Source organism: Muscardinus avellanarius, assembly GCF_963383645.1.
Source record: "Muscardinus avellanarius genome assembly, chromosome: 4".
NCBI lineage: Eukaryota > Metazoa > Chordata > Mammalia > Rodentia > Gliridae > Muscardinus > Muscardinus avellanarius.
This window is the reverse complement of record NC_137789.1, coordinates 31,326,138-31,341,706: the sequence shown is the minus strand read 5'-3', so window position 1 is coordinate 31,341,706 and position 15,569 is coordinate 31,326,138. Positions and strand designations below refer to the sequence as shown.

Below are 15,569 nucleotides of genomic sequence, written 5' to 3'. Positions count from 1 at the left end.
TGGGCAGTTGAACCAGACTCTGACCCAAAATTAAAAAAAATAAGATTAAAAGGCTATGGGTGTAGCTCAGAGATAGAGTTCCAACAAGTTCAATCACTGGTAACAAAAATAAAAAAAAAGAATTGTGGATATCAAATTTTAATTTTCTGAATGATCCTGGTGAAATGTGAAATCTCTTGCAGATCGGGACAGAAGCATCCCCTTTCCAACACAAGGCAATCATTACCTTGCATGGGCATTTGCGATCTCCTGAGCTCCCTGTGTATGGTGCCAAAACACTGGCCGTGCGAGAGGGAATTCTGGATCTGCATGGTACTAAGGCAGAGGCTGGCTTAGTGAAAGCCAGCCAGGCTTCTTGTTTCTTTAAACAACCTCTGCTTGCCCCTCTCGCCTTCTTTTTCCTACCCTACTATCAAAACTCAGAAACAAGGTCAGTCACTTTTCAGTGAGGGCCATCTCTACGGATTTTCTCTTACCCACTTCCGTCCACTTTCAAGCCTCTTTTGTCTTGTTTTGCACTTAGCACAGTACATTATGAGTGTTTACTTCCTTCAGGAAAAGGCATTGAATCTGAAAACAGGAGATTTTGTAATTTCTTACATATGTATCTGTAAATGGATTATTTCTAAATCATATCAATAAATTTGTAGTTGTACTTTTCCACAGCTATATTCCAAAAATTGTCAACAAGTAAAAATAATTTTTGAAACCAAATGCAGTGGTGAACACACACCTGTAATTCTAGTACTTGAGAGATTGAGACAAGAGGATCATGGGTTCAAGGCCAGCCGCAATAACTAAGCAAACTAGTGAGATCCTATTTCAGAATAAAAACATAAAAAGGGCTGAGAGTGTAGCACAGAGGTAGAATGACCTGGAGTTAAATTCCTAGTACCAAAAACAAAAGAAAAAAATATTTATTTAAAGGGAAGTATGATGTGAATCTTATATTGAAGTCTTCTTTATTGCAATAATCTATGCCTTTTTATAAATTTAGAATGTCATGAACAGTATACTTTATTTTGACCATAAATGACCTAAATTGTTATAAGCACTACTATAAATTTCTTAGAAGTTTACACATTATTTACCTCCAATTTATCAGTTTAAGCAATTCCTGTCAACAAAAACAAGAAAACAGGCCTCTGCCTATTTTATCAGTATGAACACAGCACACTTATGTTTCTATAAAGAAGATTGTTATAAATGAAGAAGAATTAGTTTGCGTGGCAGAAGGATTCTTTTTAGTTTTGTAGAATCATATATTATACATCTAAAGCATTCTTTCCCGAGATAAGCATTCTTCACATTTATTTTTTGAGACAGGGATGAAGTCCTACGGTAGAAAAGAACCTTCGCAGAATTGATTTAACCTAGGGAAAGATTCAAATTCGTAAAGTCTCAGTAATCTACAAAGTACATTTGAAGAAACGTTCTGTTTGTGTGTTGGTGCCAGGTCTGCCTGTTCCCGTGGTCTGGACGCGTTTGGCTCGTACTGCTAAGGCAGGGGAACGGACTTTGATTTTACAAGAAGCAGTAACATGGAAAGCAGGAGATAACATTGTAATTGCCAGCACAGGGCACAGGTATGATTTTAATTTAGAACAGAGATTTGTTTTTCACTGTGTAAAAAAGGGAGACTTCAGAAGGTCCATGAAATTTGGTTTAAAATTGAACCATTTAGTAAAGAAACATGGATAGGCAAATACATGTGTGCCAGATGTTACCATTTGGAGAATCACCTGTGTGCTGACTTTTCAGTGACTGCATTTACAATAAGGAAAAATACAAATCTGAACCTATAAAATAAATATGTACTAATAAAATATTTTTTCTAACCTGGTAAGGTTGCCATGTAAGATTTAATTTTAAATAATGCATTTGGCTAGTAAAGTCATTTGAAATCATCTGATTTTGAGCTTTAATTAAGTACATTCATGAATGTAAACATAGAGATGAGCTTTTTTTGTTTGAGGTTACCAACAAATATGATTGAAAGCAGCTAGTAAACCTTTCTTATCTTATGGTCTTCCCAGTGGCTCTCCTGGAACAAAATTGTTAGTAATGACTGAGGAAAAGTCATTAGGAAAGAAATCATTAGAAAAGAGTGGTGGTTAACATGAACTTTTAGGTAACTGACATTTAAAAATTGAAACTGCTTATGACTCTTAATTTTGTTTAGTTATATATTTTAGAAAATAAATAAAAGAAAAAACACTAATATAGCTACCTTAAATATGACAGGGAGTAGAGATAAGATGAGTCCTAATTTTGCTTTCTTGTTAGAATTATGGGTCATACGATTGGAGATGGTTATGCTTATCAAGAAGCAAATAGTGATTAATGTTAAAGACATGACTCGATTTAAAAATTAAAATTTCAGTTTGCCATTTTCAAAGTTAAAATAATATTATAGATGTTAGAAAGATTTAAACATATACTTAGATTTGTAACTGCCCTTTTTTCTGCCTTAGAAGAAATTTTAATTACACAATAGCAAAATATAAAAGCATGAAAACCATAGATCTCATTAATAGAATAGAAAAAATCATTTATAGCTTTTCAATATGAAATAAAAGTCTTTAATTTAGCATAGAGCTTTTTAAGTTTTAAGAAATAAAAATTAGAGAGTTTCCACTAAATATAACTCATTGTTTACCATTTCATTGGTAAATCCTATCTGAGAATTTGTAAAGCCAGGGGATAAGCAAATGACTTCTCAAGTCAGCCAGTCTGTGTCCATTCCCAATAAAACTGCTTACCAGCTTTGGATCCATATTATTCCATCTGTAGGGGTTAAATCAGCGATGAGTACATGTTTGTACACACAAGTTTTTTACCCCAATAAGTTGTATGAATATAATGCACCAATAAAAAAAAATTTAAAAAAAAGAATTACAATGTGATCAGTATCTATCTCACAGAATTATTGTAAAGATCAATGAGTTAATATGTTCAAAGTCCTTAGAATAGAACATAGCTCAAAGTAAGTTATTTACAAGCATTAGATATTACTACAAAGAAAGGAAATATTGTTTAGGTACATAGAACATATACGAATGCCTTTTAGAACTCTTTTCTAAAGCAATTGCTGTAACATGTGGATCCAGGGCAGACCAGATGACACCCGTTTCCCACACCACCTGTGAGATCTTGTACCACTGACTCATCCTCTTCTCTATCTCTCCCTCTCCTCTTCCTCCACAGTTACCTCCCAGGGTCCTTTGAGAATCTAGATTTCTCTGAAAATCCACTGTCTTGAAAAACAACTTTGTTGTTCTGTATCTCCTAGCTTCTTTTATCGTTATCTTTTTTAAAATTAAATTGCTCAAATATTATATGTTCATTTCAATTATTTTGTTCTTACTATCCTTTTTTAGTTTTGCCCTTTAAATCTTTAGTTTTTTTCACAAAAACTTTCCCAGTGAACTCCCTATTACCATTGTTCTTAATTTTCCACACATCACAAATTCTTTGGCTCTGTCCCTGTCATATCTTCCTAACAGTTTTCCCTGCTCTTGGTTGAATTTGGATCCTCAATCCCTCATACTGTGAATATTATGTCATCTTTATTTAAATTTTTATTGGTGTGTTGTTGTCATACATCATAATGGAGTACAAGGCGGTAGAGGCATACACGCACACATCACTCATGTAGTGCTTCCTTAATTCCCACCCCATGCCCTCCCCCCTCTCCTCATGTTTGATTTACTAATTGACACTGATATATTTATGAATGTACAGAATGTGCATTAGAGAATTTACCTCTTCTCCCCTCCCATCCTCCTCAGTTAGGTCACCTTATTTGCTCATGTATAGTATCTCCTTTTTGTCTATAGTTCCTCCTATGACCCTTTTTCTCCCTAGCTTCTAAGTATTAGGGAGAACATCTGATTCTTTTTTACTTTTTGTGACTGAATAAGCTCACTTAGCATAATGTTCTCCAGCTCTATCCCTTTCCCCACAAATGATGTCATTTTGTTCTTCTTTACGGATGAGTAATATTCTGTTTTGTACATATCCCATAGTTTTATAATCCATTCATCTGTTGATAGACATTTTGGCTGGTTCCATTGTTTGACACATGTGAATTATGCAGCTATGAACATAGATACTCATGCATTAGTTTGGTAGTTTGGTTTCCATTCTTTTGGGTAGATACCCAAAAATGGTATCTACCCAAAAAATGTTTTTGGCCACTTTGTAAAAAATCAATTAGCTGAAAGTTTGTGGACTTATTTCCGAGTCTTCTATTCTGCTCCATTGGTTTATCTGTCTGTTTTATGCCAGTACCATTCTGTTTTTATTACTATGTTTTTGTAGTATAGTTTGAAGTCAGGTATTGTGATGCCACCTGCATGGTTATTATTGCTAAGAACTACTTTGCCTATTCTGGGTTTTTTATTGTTCCAATTGAATTTCATAACTGATTTTTCTGTCTCTGAGTAATAACTTTGGTAGTTTAATGGGTATTGTGTATAATCTGTTGATCACTTTTGGAAGAATGGCCATTTTTATAATATATATTCTGCCTATCCAAGAACATAGACAATCTTTCCATCTCCTAAGGTTTTCTTCAGTTTCTCTTTACAATGTTTCATATTTTTTTGTAGAGGTTTATTATCTCCTTGGTTATTTTATTCCTAAGTATATTTTGTGGAATATCCTAAGTAGATGGATTTTCTGGATATTTTTTCGGTGAATTTATGGTTGACATACAAGAAAGTTTTTAATTTTTTAAGATTGATTTTGTATCCAGATACTTTGCTGAATTTGTTAATCAGTTCTATAAGCTTTGGGTTGAGTTTGGTGGGTCTTCTATGTATAGTTTTTTGTCATCTGCAAATAGAGATAGTTTAGTTCTTCTTTTTCTATTTGTAGTCTTTTGATTTCCTTCTTTTGCCTTATTTCTCTGGCTAGATTTTCAAGTACTATATTGAAAAGAAGTGGTGATAATGAACATTATTGTCTTGTTCCTGTTTTTTAGGGGAAATTCTTGCAATTTTTTCCTGTTTAATAGGATATTGGCTATGGGCCTATTGTATATTGCCTTTATGATGTTGAGATATGTTCCTTCTCTTCCGATTCTCTGAAGTGCTTTTAGCATAAATGGCTGTTGGATTTTTTTCAAATGCGTTTTCAGTGTGTATTGAAATGATTAAGTGATTTTTGTCTTTGGTTATGTTTATGTGATTAATTACATATATTGATTTTCATATGTTGAATCAGCCTTGCATTCCCTGGGATGAACCATACTTGGTCATGCTATATGATTTTCTTGATGAAATTTTGAATAAATGTTGTATTTTGTTTAGCAGTTTTGTGTCTAAGTTTATCAATGGTATAGGCCTATAATTTTCTTTTTTTGAGCTATCTTTACTTAATTTTGATATTAATATGATGTTGGCTTCATAAATGTATTTGGGGAAATTCTATTTCTTTCTATTTCATGGAATAGATTGAGGAGTATTGGGATTAGCTTTTCTATAAAGGTTTTGAAAAATTCACTTGGGAAACCATCTGGTCCTGGGTTTTTGTTTGATAGTAGGCTCTTAATTGCTACTTCAATCTCTGATTGCTATTAGTTAAATTTTCTTTATTTTCTTGGTTCAATTTAGGAAGGTTGTATGTGTTTAGAAAATTGTCAATTTCTTCTATGTTTTCCATTTTGTTAGAGTATAGCTTTTCAAAGTGGTTTCTGATAATCCTCCTGCTTTTCATGCTCTTGGTGGTAATATATCCTTTTTCATCTCTTATTTTATTAATTTAGATTGATTCTTTTTTTGGTTAGTTTGGCTAATAGTTTATCCATCTTGTTTATTTTTTGAAAAACTAGCTTTTGGTTTGTTGATTTCCTATATTATTATTTTATTCTTTAATTCATTGATTTCTGCTACGATTATAATTATTTTCTGTCTCCCACTGGCTAGTACACACTTTGTGGCCCAGGATGTGGTCTATTTTGTAGAAAATTTCATGATCAGCTGAGAAAAAATGTGTCTGATGTTGTTGGGTGAAATATATTCTATATATGTCTAATAGTTCCATTGGTTTATGGTATTCTTTAGGTCTGAGGCATCTTTACTGACCTTTTGTCTAGAAGATCTGTCTATAGGTGAGAGGAGTGTTGAAGTCTTGAAGTATTATTGTATTGGGATCTGTGTGTGACTTAATGTCACAAAGAATTTGTTTTGTTTATGAAAGTGGCTGCACTTATGTTTGGGGAGTAAATGTTGACTATTGTTATTTCCTCTTTCTGGAGTGTCCCTTTTACCAGTAAAAAATGACCTTCTTTGTCTCTTCTGATAAGCTTGAGCTTGAAGTCTTATTTGTCTTTACTTGTAAGCTGTGTCTTTACTTGTAAGGTGTGCTTGCAGACAGCATAGCATATAGATGGATTTTAGTTTTTAATTCATTTTCCTACCTTATTTTTTTATTGAGGCCATTTTATGTTCAGTTGATTATTGATAGATGATTTTTAATTCTTAATATTTTGAGTTTTAGCTTTCCTTTGAGATAGTGTTCTTTGCTTAGTCATTTATTTGATGGAAATTGTTTCATTGGTCCTGGCATTTTTTACTTATTTCTTCATTGCAGTTAATTTCTTTGAGTATTTTTTTGTAATGCTGGTTAGGAAGACATAAATTCTTCTTTTTATTTTGAAATGAGGTCTTGCTAAATTTCTGGAGCTGTGTTTACACCTGAAATCCTCCTGTCTCAGCCTTCCAAGTACTGACTGATCCTTACAGTTTTAACTAAACATTACTTTTGAATACTTTTTGAAGCTTTTACAGTTCTGTGGACAAATCTAACACTTGTAAAATATTTAATTTCAGCCAGGCGTGGTAGCACACACTTGAAATCCCTGTGCTTGGGAGGTGGAGACAGGAGGATCATGCAGGTTTGAAGCCAGCCTCGCTGGCTTAAGAGACCCTGTTTCCAAATAAAATATAAAATAGGTCTGAGAGTGTAGCCCAGAGGTACAATGGTTCCATCCCCAGTACCACCCAAAAATTTTTAATTTAATTTAAATAGATCTGTAAAACATTCATTTTTCATAAGAAAGAATAAAATACCATATTCAAATTACTCTTTAGAATATTGCATGACATAAATTTTTTTTCTTAGTTCACAAATAAAGTGTTGAAATAGCATCAAACAAATATGCCAAATTAATAAATTATACTGCTTCATTTTAGCATAGAAAGTTATTTCTTATTGTTAAAATTTTACAGACACAGTCAACGAGAGAATGAAAAAAGGACAATTGCATCTGTGTCAGCTGACGGCATAAACATCACACTGAATATTCCACTGAATTACACACATTTGGGGACCTCTGTCACACTCCCTGATGGGACTCTGTTTGAAGCAAGGGCAGAAGTTGGAATTCTTACAAGAAATATCTTAATAAGAGGATCTGATAATGTAGAGTGGAATGAAAAAATTCCAGCATGTCCTGATGGGTTTGACACAGGTAATTTTGGCAGCTATCATGTGACTGGTATAATCATGCTACACATTTTCAAAATTTAACTGGTTTATATTGAAATGCATTATTTCAGTTTCAGCTTGCAAATCTGCCTTGTAAATATCAGTAAGCATAGAAATTTGAAAAAGTGTTTTTAAGTAATATTCTGAAAGTGTTTTGTAATATATTGATAAAAATAGTTAATTTTGACATTAATGGGAGAAATAAGTGTGCTTAGATTCTGTTGATAAAGTCTCTTTTTATACTTATAATTTCTGGGTTTTTTTTCTGGTATTAGGGATGAAACCCAGGGGCCTTCTACCTCCAGGCTATACCCCCAGACCTATTTTATATTTTATTTGGAAATAGGATCTCACTAAGTTGCTGAGACATCACTAAGCTGCTAAGGCTGGCTTCACACCTGGGCTCCTCTTGTCTCAGCCTCCCAAGTACTGGGATTACAAGCATGCACTAAGATGCTTGGCTTATGATTTTCTATTATGTGTTTAGATTAGGCCTTGATGATTATAGACTTACACATAATTAAGAAGCTGTATCATTTAAATTTACCAAGAAAATATAGCAAGCTATATCTCATGATGATCTGTTTAACAAATTTTTGATTTATCAATGCTTTTCCTCTTTTCCAAAAATCTGCAGATCAGTATGTATGAGAGTGGTTTCATTCTAGATATATATTTAAACTAATAATCCCCAGGCAGATAATGGACAGATGGAAAGGTAAAGAGGTAGATATATAGATCTGAGCCTGTCAGGATAGGCAAGACCAGACTTTCTCAACTTTTAGTACTTTGGAGATATTGGCTCAGTCTTCCTTTGCCTGGGGCTGTGTCCTGTGCATTGTAGAACGTTTGGCAATATACCTGGCCTCTACTGATTGAGTTCTAGTAACACTCCCCACAATAATGTCAATTAAAAATTATTCCAGATATTGCAAAAATGTTCCCTGAAAGCAAAATCATCCCCAGTTAAAGAGCCACTGAACTAGGTTATGCTCTGTTAGTAAACAAGCCCCAAATCTCAGTGATTTGAAATGATAAAAATTTATTTTTTTAGTTATGACATATGTGTCTAGTCCAATATGGGTCAGTTGGGAGACTTTGTTCATTATAATCGTTCCAGGATTCAGGCCGATGGAGGCTCCATCTCAGCATGAACTTCCATAATCTAAGGCAGAACATGAGATGGCCAGAGGGTAGAATACCAACAATTAATTGCTTTAGTTCTGAAGTGATGCCTGTCTCTTGAGATTATCTTGGCTACAGCTGTGTGCATGGCTGTGCCTAACTTCAAGGGAATGAGTTTGGGGCAAGCCTTTACATATCCAATAGAAGAAAACTGGGTATTTGTGAATCCTCATGATGTTTATATGCAGTAGAAAGGATGGTGTATCTTATATAACTTTTAAATGTTGTATGTAATCATTAATATCATTATAATCCTATAAGGAGTTAAATGATAATAGATACAGCTTAGATAATATCCTTGTCTTCAATGAGAAGTATAAAGTAAAGCTCATTGAATTTGATGTCAAATGTCCTTGATATGATTCAAGTTCATCTGCATCGAGTCTCACAGTGTTCATGAAACCTAGTTTCAAACTATTTCCTGCCTTGCCTACTTAACTATGATTTTAAGATCATGAGACAAGACACATATTCTGGTGCTATCCAAGTATAAGACTGCATTATTTGTATTAGTACCAAATTTGTGGGGGCAAGTTTGAAACAATAAGTCAAAATACCTTTACCAGTATTCACTCAACCACTCAAATATTTATTTAATATTTTCTCTAAAAATACCTAAGTAAGTACTTAAGCATGTGCAAAAGTGGACAAGGTCCTTTCTTTTCTTACCATCTAGAAGAGGAGATGATGTGGATGCATGTAAGTATGTTCCAGAAGTCAATTGAAAGAAGATGTGAATAAAAAGGAGCCATTAGGCATGAAAAGAAATTTTTCTTAATATAATAAAGGTATTGCAACATGGTCTTTCTTTTATGATGCCCAAAAATATTTTTAAAGGTGAATTTGCAACACAGACATGTCTTCAAGGAAAGTTTGGAGAAGAAATAGGAAGTGACCAGTTTGGAGGTTGCATTATGTTGCACGCTCCTTTACCTAGTGCTAACATGGTAACTGGAAGAATAGAGTATGTAGAGGTAAGAGTCATCATTGTTAAATCCCAGTTGTCCCTGCAATGAATATGTATTGAGTGCTTGCTATTTGGCATACTCTACTCATAATCCAATAGGAAAAACATAAAAGTGAATAATTTTAACACATCCAATTATTTACCCATTTGATCATGTCAATTTTTGTTTCTCTCTTTTTCTCACACCACATATCAACTTCATTAGCAAATCCTATGTTCTCATCCACAACATGGAAGCCACTCTCTTCTACCTCCACCTGATCCCAAACCCAAGACACCATCACCATCAGCTCTTACCTGGAAGACTGTGATTTTCTACTAACTTGTTTTCCTGCTTCCATCCTCATTCCAATGGAGTTTCTACACTGCAACTTAAGTAACATTTTAAAAGCATAATTCAGACCTTTTTACAGTCTTATTCAATACCTCTCAATAGATTCTTGTTACATCTAATATGGAAAGTTCAAGTCCTTCTTTAGGACTCACATGACTGACCCCTGGTTGCCCTCTGAATTTGCATTCTATGACTCTGCCTCTAGCTCATGCCACGCTGGCCACATAGCCTTCCTTGTATGACCATGTTGAGCACATTTCTATTTTAATTCCTTCCATACTCTGCTTGGAATGCACCTTTACCAGTTACTTGCATGGTTCTCACTGCCATTTCCATCAGGTTTTTTCTTATATATGTTCTCACCACCTTCATTTGAAATTGCTGCCCAAACCCTGCTTTCCTTCATTTACTCCAACTCATGTTATCTATTTTTGTATTTTATTTTTTCAATTTTTAAGTTTTATTGGTGCATTATAGTCATACATCATGATGAAGTCCAGAGTGATAGAGGCATACATGCACACAGCACTTGATATCTATTTTATTTTCAACCTCTCCCTCTGCAACATAAACTGAATTATTTCAGAGATTTTGTCTGTTTCTTTGCTGATTCTTCTGTAGTGAGAACAATGCATGTTATATAGTAGATTCTCAATGGGTTATAAGTTGAGCACAAAATTTAAAAAAGTGTAAGCTATTACAAAGATTTAAGGAGATCAGACAAATAAATATGCAAGCTATTACTGACATTTAAGGAGGTCTTCTACATCTTATTAATATTCAGTCTGTATAACTACGGCTTAGCACAGGTCTTTGCAAACATTGAATAGAAGGGGAAAGAAGGAAAAAAGGAAAGAAGGAAAAAACTGCATAATCCATACACCCATCTTGGACACACATAGACTGCTTAGGTAGTGACAGAATCAATCCCTCCAAATTTTAATATTCTCCTCTTCTTAAGATATATAACATGCTTGTAACACCTGAGATATGAACTGAGTGAATTGTCAGTGTCTGTATATTAAACTTTAGTAATAGTTTTTTTCTGTTTTTAGTGGAAAATTAAAATGAATAGATGATCTAATACTTTCCATCCTTGAAATTATATTAAACACACACACACACACACACAAACACAAACACATATTGGCATTCTCTGTATACAATTATTACATCATAGGCTATTTGAAAGAACACACAGAAGAGTGGTTAGTAAGAGTACCTTCTCTAAAATCAGGCCAACTTAAATGGAGTTTTGTGACTGTGAACAAGATACTCGGCCTTTATAAACTTTCATTTCTTTACCTGTAAAATCAAGTTAATAATCAGAAAAGACTTCATAGGATTATGGTAATGACTGTCATTAAGAATGTAAAAATGCTGTACAATATATGACACATGGCAAATATTCAGCATGTTAATTTTTATATGACAACCAAAGTAAAGGGGAAAAGTGTCTTTTAAGTAATTTTATTTTGTAAAACACTAAAGTTTAATTAGAGACACAGAGATAAAGTAGAAGAGTCTAAAATGTCTTTTGTTCATTTATTTATTCATCCACCCATTCATTCATTTACTTTCCAAGTAGGGTCTTTTATACATTGTGTACATAAGGTAGATTGAGAATAAAATAATACTTTCAAATGATAAATAGGAATACTATGAAAGATATTAATGTATTAATAATTACCATAAATTTGGAAATTATTTATAAGCAAAAAGAGCCAGGCAAACTCTAAGACTTATGTGGATTATTAAGTTTATCTGATTTCTGGGCTCAACAGATATTCCATGCTGGCCAGGCTTTCCGATTGGGACGATATCCAATACATTGGCACCTGCTTGGAGATTTACAGTTCAAATCTTATGTAAGAGGCTGTGCAATTCACCAAACCTATAACAGAGCCGTTACTATCCACAACACACATCACCTTCTAGTGGAGAGGAATATTATTTATGATATCAAAGGAGGAGCATTTTTTATAGAAGATGGTATTGAACATGGCAACATTTTGCAATATAATTTGGCAGTATTTGTGCAGCAAAGTACTAGTCTTCTGAATGATGATGTCACCCCAGCTGCATTTTGGGTCACCAACCCGAACAACACCATACGGCACAACACAGCTGCTGGGGGCACACACTTTGGCTTTTGGTACCGAATGAACAACCACCCTGATGGACCATCCTATGACCAGAATGTTTGCCAGAAAAAAGTTCCTCTTGGAGAATTCTTTAATAATACTGTTCATTCTCAAGGTTGGTTTGGACTATGGATCTTTGAAGAATATTTCCCTATGCAAACAGGATCTTGCACTTCTACAGTGCCATTGCCTGCTATCTTTCATTCACTCACTACTTGGAATTGTCAAAAAGGAGCTGAGTGGGTCAATGGTGGAGCCCTGCAGTTTCACAACTTTGTGATGGTGAATAACTATGAGGCTGGAATTGAGACCAAGAGGATCTTAGCTCCTTATGTGGGAGGGTGGGGTGAAACCAGTGGAGCAATGATTAAAAATGCCAGAATTGTTGGTCACCTTGATGAACTGGGAATGGGGTCTGCATTTTGCACATCCAAAGGCCTGGTTCTCCCATTTAGTGAAGGCCTGACTGTGTCTTCTGTACACTTCATGAACTTTGACCGACCCAACTGTGTAGCTTTGGGAGTGACATCCATCACTGGAGTTTGTAATGAGAGATGTGGAGGTTGGAGCACAAAATTCATTGACATCCAGTATTTTCACACACCTAATAAGGCCGGCTTTCGATGGGAGCATGAAGCAGCACTGATTGATATGGACGGTTCACTTACAGGTAATATGGCTTTTCAATGGTGATTAGAATATATTGACAATCTATTGTGTTAACACAGAGTTGAATTGTTAAAGCAGATTCACCAAATTACAGATCTCAGCCAACACCAAACTTACTAATAAAAAAGAAAACAGGAGGGCCAAGAACTGAGCACTGATGAGACATTCTTTTCAAAAATAGCCCCAAACTGTCAAGAGCCAAACTCCAAATATGCACTTTAATATTTGCACTTTAATTTCAAAATTAATTTTGAGCAATATATATAGGAACATTGATCAAAAGAGGAAGCCATTTCAATTTTAGAACTCTGTTTTATGCTCAGTTAATTGTACCCATAAGAAACTACTTTCATGATGACATAAATTCTCCTGCCAGTCATGCCCCATAGACAGATAAATTCCAGGTTTATTTTTATAATCCAGACATTCTAGATATAACCTTGCTAGAATAATTTTAAAGATGAATAAAAAGGAATAAGTGCCAAGCCTATTAACTCTTTTCTTTCTAATTTAGATTCTAAATTTGGGTTTGTTCAAAGAATATATTAACTCATAAAAAACTTTAATACACATTGAAATGTAAGCTTTCTTAGTATTGGAAGTCCAGGGTATGCTACATTTTCTGAAAATATTCATTGTTTCTAGAATTTATTGTCTTTAAAAATTGTTAAAAATGTACATATGTGTTACTTTAAATACTTTTCAAGAGAGAGCTAGTTGACAGCTAAACCTATGATTTACTTTTGGGAAAGTCTGAAAGATAACAGAACATTCACCTCAATATTCATATGGACTGAGTTCTCAGCTGTCATCGATGACATCTGTCTCCTAATTGTTTCTTTTAAGAGAGTGAACATTGGATGCTTCTGATATATCAAGTTTTGTATACACTTCTTGTTTTACTTGATTCAACTTAAATGTTTAATGTTAGTTGGCAGCCCACTGATGGAGAGTATAGGATCTATGGTCAGACTGCCTAGATTTGAATCTCATTGTTTGTCCTTAATCAAGTTACTGGTGTACTTCCCATCTTTTGCCTTAACTCTTACTTATACTTCAGATCCTGCATTTTAGGCACATTTGTAGAAAAGCCCTCTGATGGAAGAGTCTACTGCAGAGCCTCTGTCTGAGGTCCCCTTGCTTCCTATAAACAAACAAACAAAATGTAACAAGTTTTTTTACATTGTATTGGTAATACTATGGGTCACAATACCTACACATTATCGGCCAGTTTTATCTTTTTAAGTTTTCTAATATGAACTAGAAATAGAAATCATGATGCTTATGTTTCTTTTCCAGGGCACAAAGGGTCCACTGTCATTCCACATAGCTCCTTGCTAGACCCTTCGCACTGCATTCAAGAAAACCAGTGGAGCATTGGATTCCCTGGATCTGTCTGCGATGCCTCAGTCAGCTTCCACCGTTTAGCATTCAACAAGCCTTCCCCAGTAACTTTACTTGAAAAGGATGTAGTTCTTTCAGACTCTTTTGGTATGTGGATTATAATAGTTTAAACCACTGGCTTAAAAATGTCTGCCTAAACTTTTGTCATCATCTTCTTGATTTGTTACTTGATGTTTGAAACATTTCAAAAAACATAATACTTATAACACACTCAAAATGAACATTTGAGATATATTGAATAAATGCATGAACCAGAATATTCTGTCGATTAAGAAACGTCCAGATAATATTATAAGAGAAAGCAGGGAAATTGGCATAGCTTTGGGGAACAAGGCAGTAACAGTATGTCAGTGTCCCCACCACTGAAGACAAAGGTTTATTATGTTTCCTGATTGAGGTGGGTTATGGAGCATTTCCTAGGTCAGTATCTGCATAACATCAACAATAACTGTTGATTTACTAATTTGTACTAGTAAAGATAGTCCACCTGGAACATCAGACGTGTGGCATCATTACCAACGAGGTTATATTAACTTACTGTCATTATTCATCATCCATTACTCACTGTCCATATTCTTTTTTTTTTAACCAATCAAAAAGAAAGTTAAGTGGGAATGTGATAGGAATCTTGATCCTCATATCTCTGCAAGCTTTGGTTGTTGCACTGATCTTTGCATTTTTTCCCACAGGAATCTGGGATTGCTTTTAGTTTATTATTGTGTTAGTATCCCATTACTATGTTTTTAAGGTTTCAGTCAACCCACCATCAGCTTACCTATGCTTCTGGGACTGTAACAGAGCTGCTCATCATATCAGGGAATGAAAGAGCAAAGCCACACACCCCATGGTTCACTTTATGGCCAGGATGCAAAAGAAAGAAGAGACTGGGTTCCCTAATCACACCCTCAGTGTTGCAAGTATCTCCCAGTAGGCCCTATTTCTTAAAGTTTCCACTGTCTCCCAACAGCACCATTCTGGGTACCAAGCCTGGACCTTTTGGGGAAAGTTTAGATTAAAATCATAACATTTAGCTTGGTTAGGGTGAGGGGATATATTTCCACATAGTCCTTCCTACCAGATTTGCCCTTATTCCATTAGACAGGGAACCAATGTGAGAATTCTTCAAGTTACTAAGTTTATCCATTTATTTTGTACCTTAACTAGCCTACTATGCCTGGCTCAAACCTATATGTCTATCTCTTCATCATTCCACCCATCCTATTTTTCTATCTGTCTAGAAATCACTGATGCTTCTTGACTTATGATGGGTATACCTCCTGAGATATGTATCACAAATTGAAAATATATCAAGTTGAAAATGCATTGAATACACCTAATGTACTGGACATGATAGCTGAGCCTACCTTACCTT

General features: G+C 34.5%; 1 protein-coding gene across 1 annotated transcript in view; it reads left to right on the top strand.

The window, feature by feature from the left end:
- Positions 1-15,569, top strand: part of PKHD1L1 (PKHD1 like 1) — a gene marked incomplete at both ends in the record, with an annotated part of 159,996 nt that overhangs the window by 84,557 nt on the left and 59,870 nt on the right. The window contains 6 exon segments of the mRNA XM_080694743.1: positions 183-312; positions 1,457-1,586; positions 7,236-7,477; positions 9,517-9,653; positions 11,765-12,794; positions 14,093-14,284. Coding sequence (XP_080550869.1) covers positions 183-312; positions 1,457-1,586; positions 7,236-7,477; positions 9,517-9,653; positions 11,765-12,794; positions 14,093-14,284 — 1,861 coding nt within the window.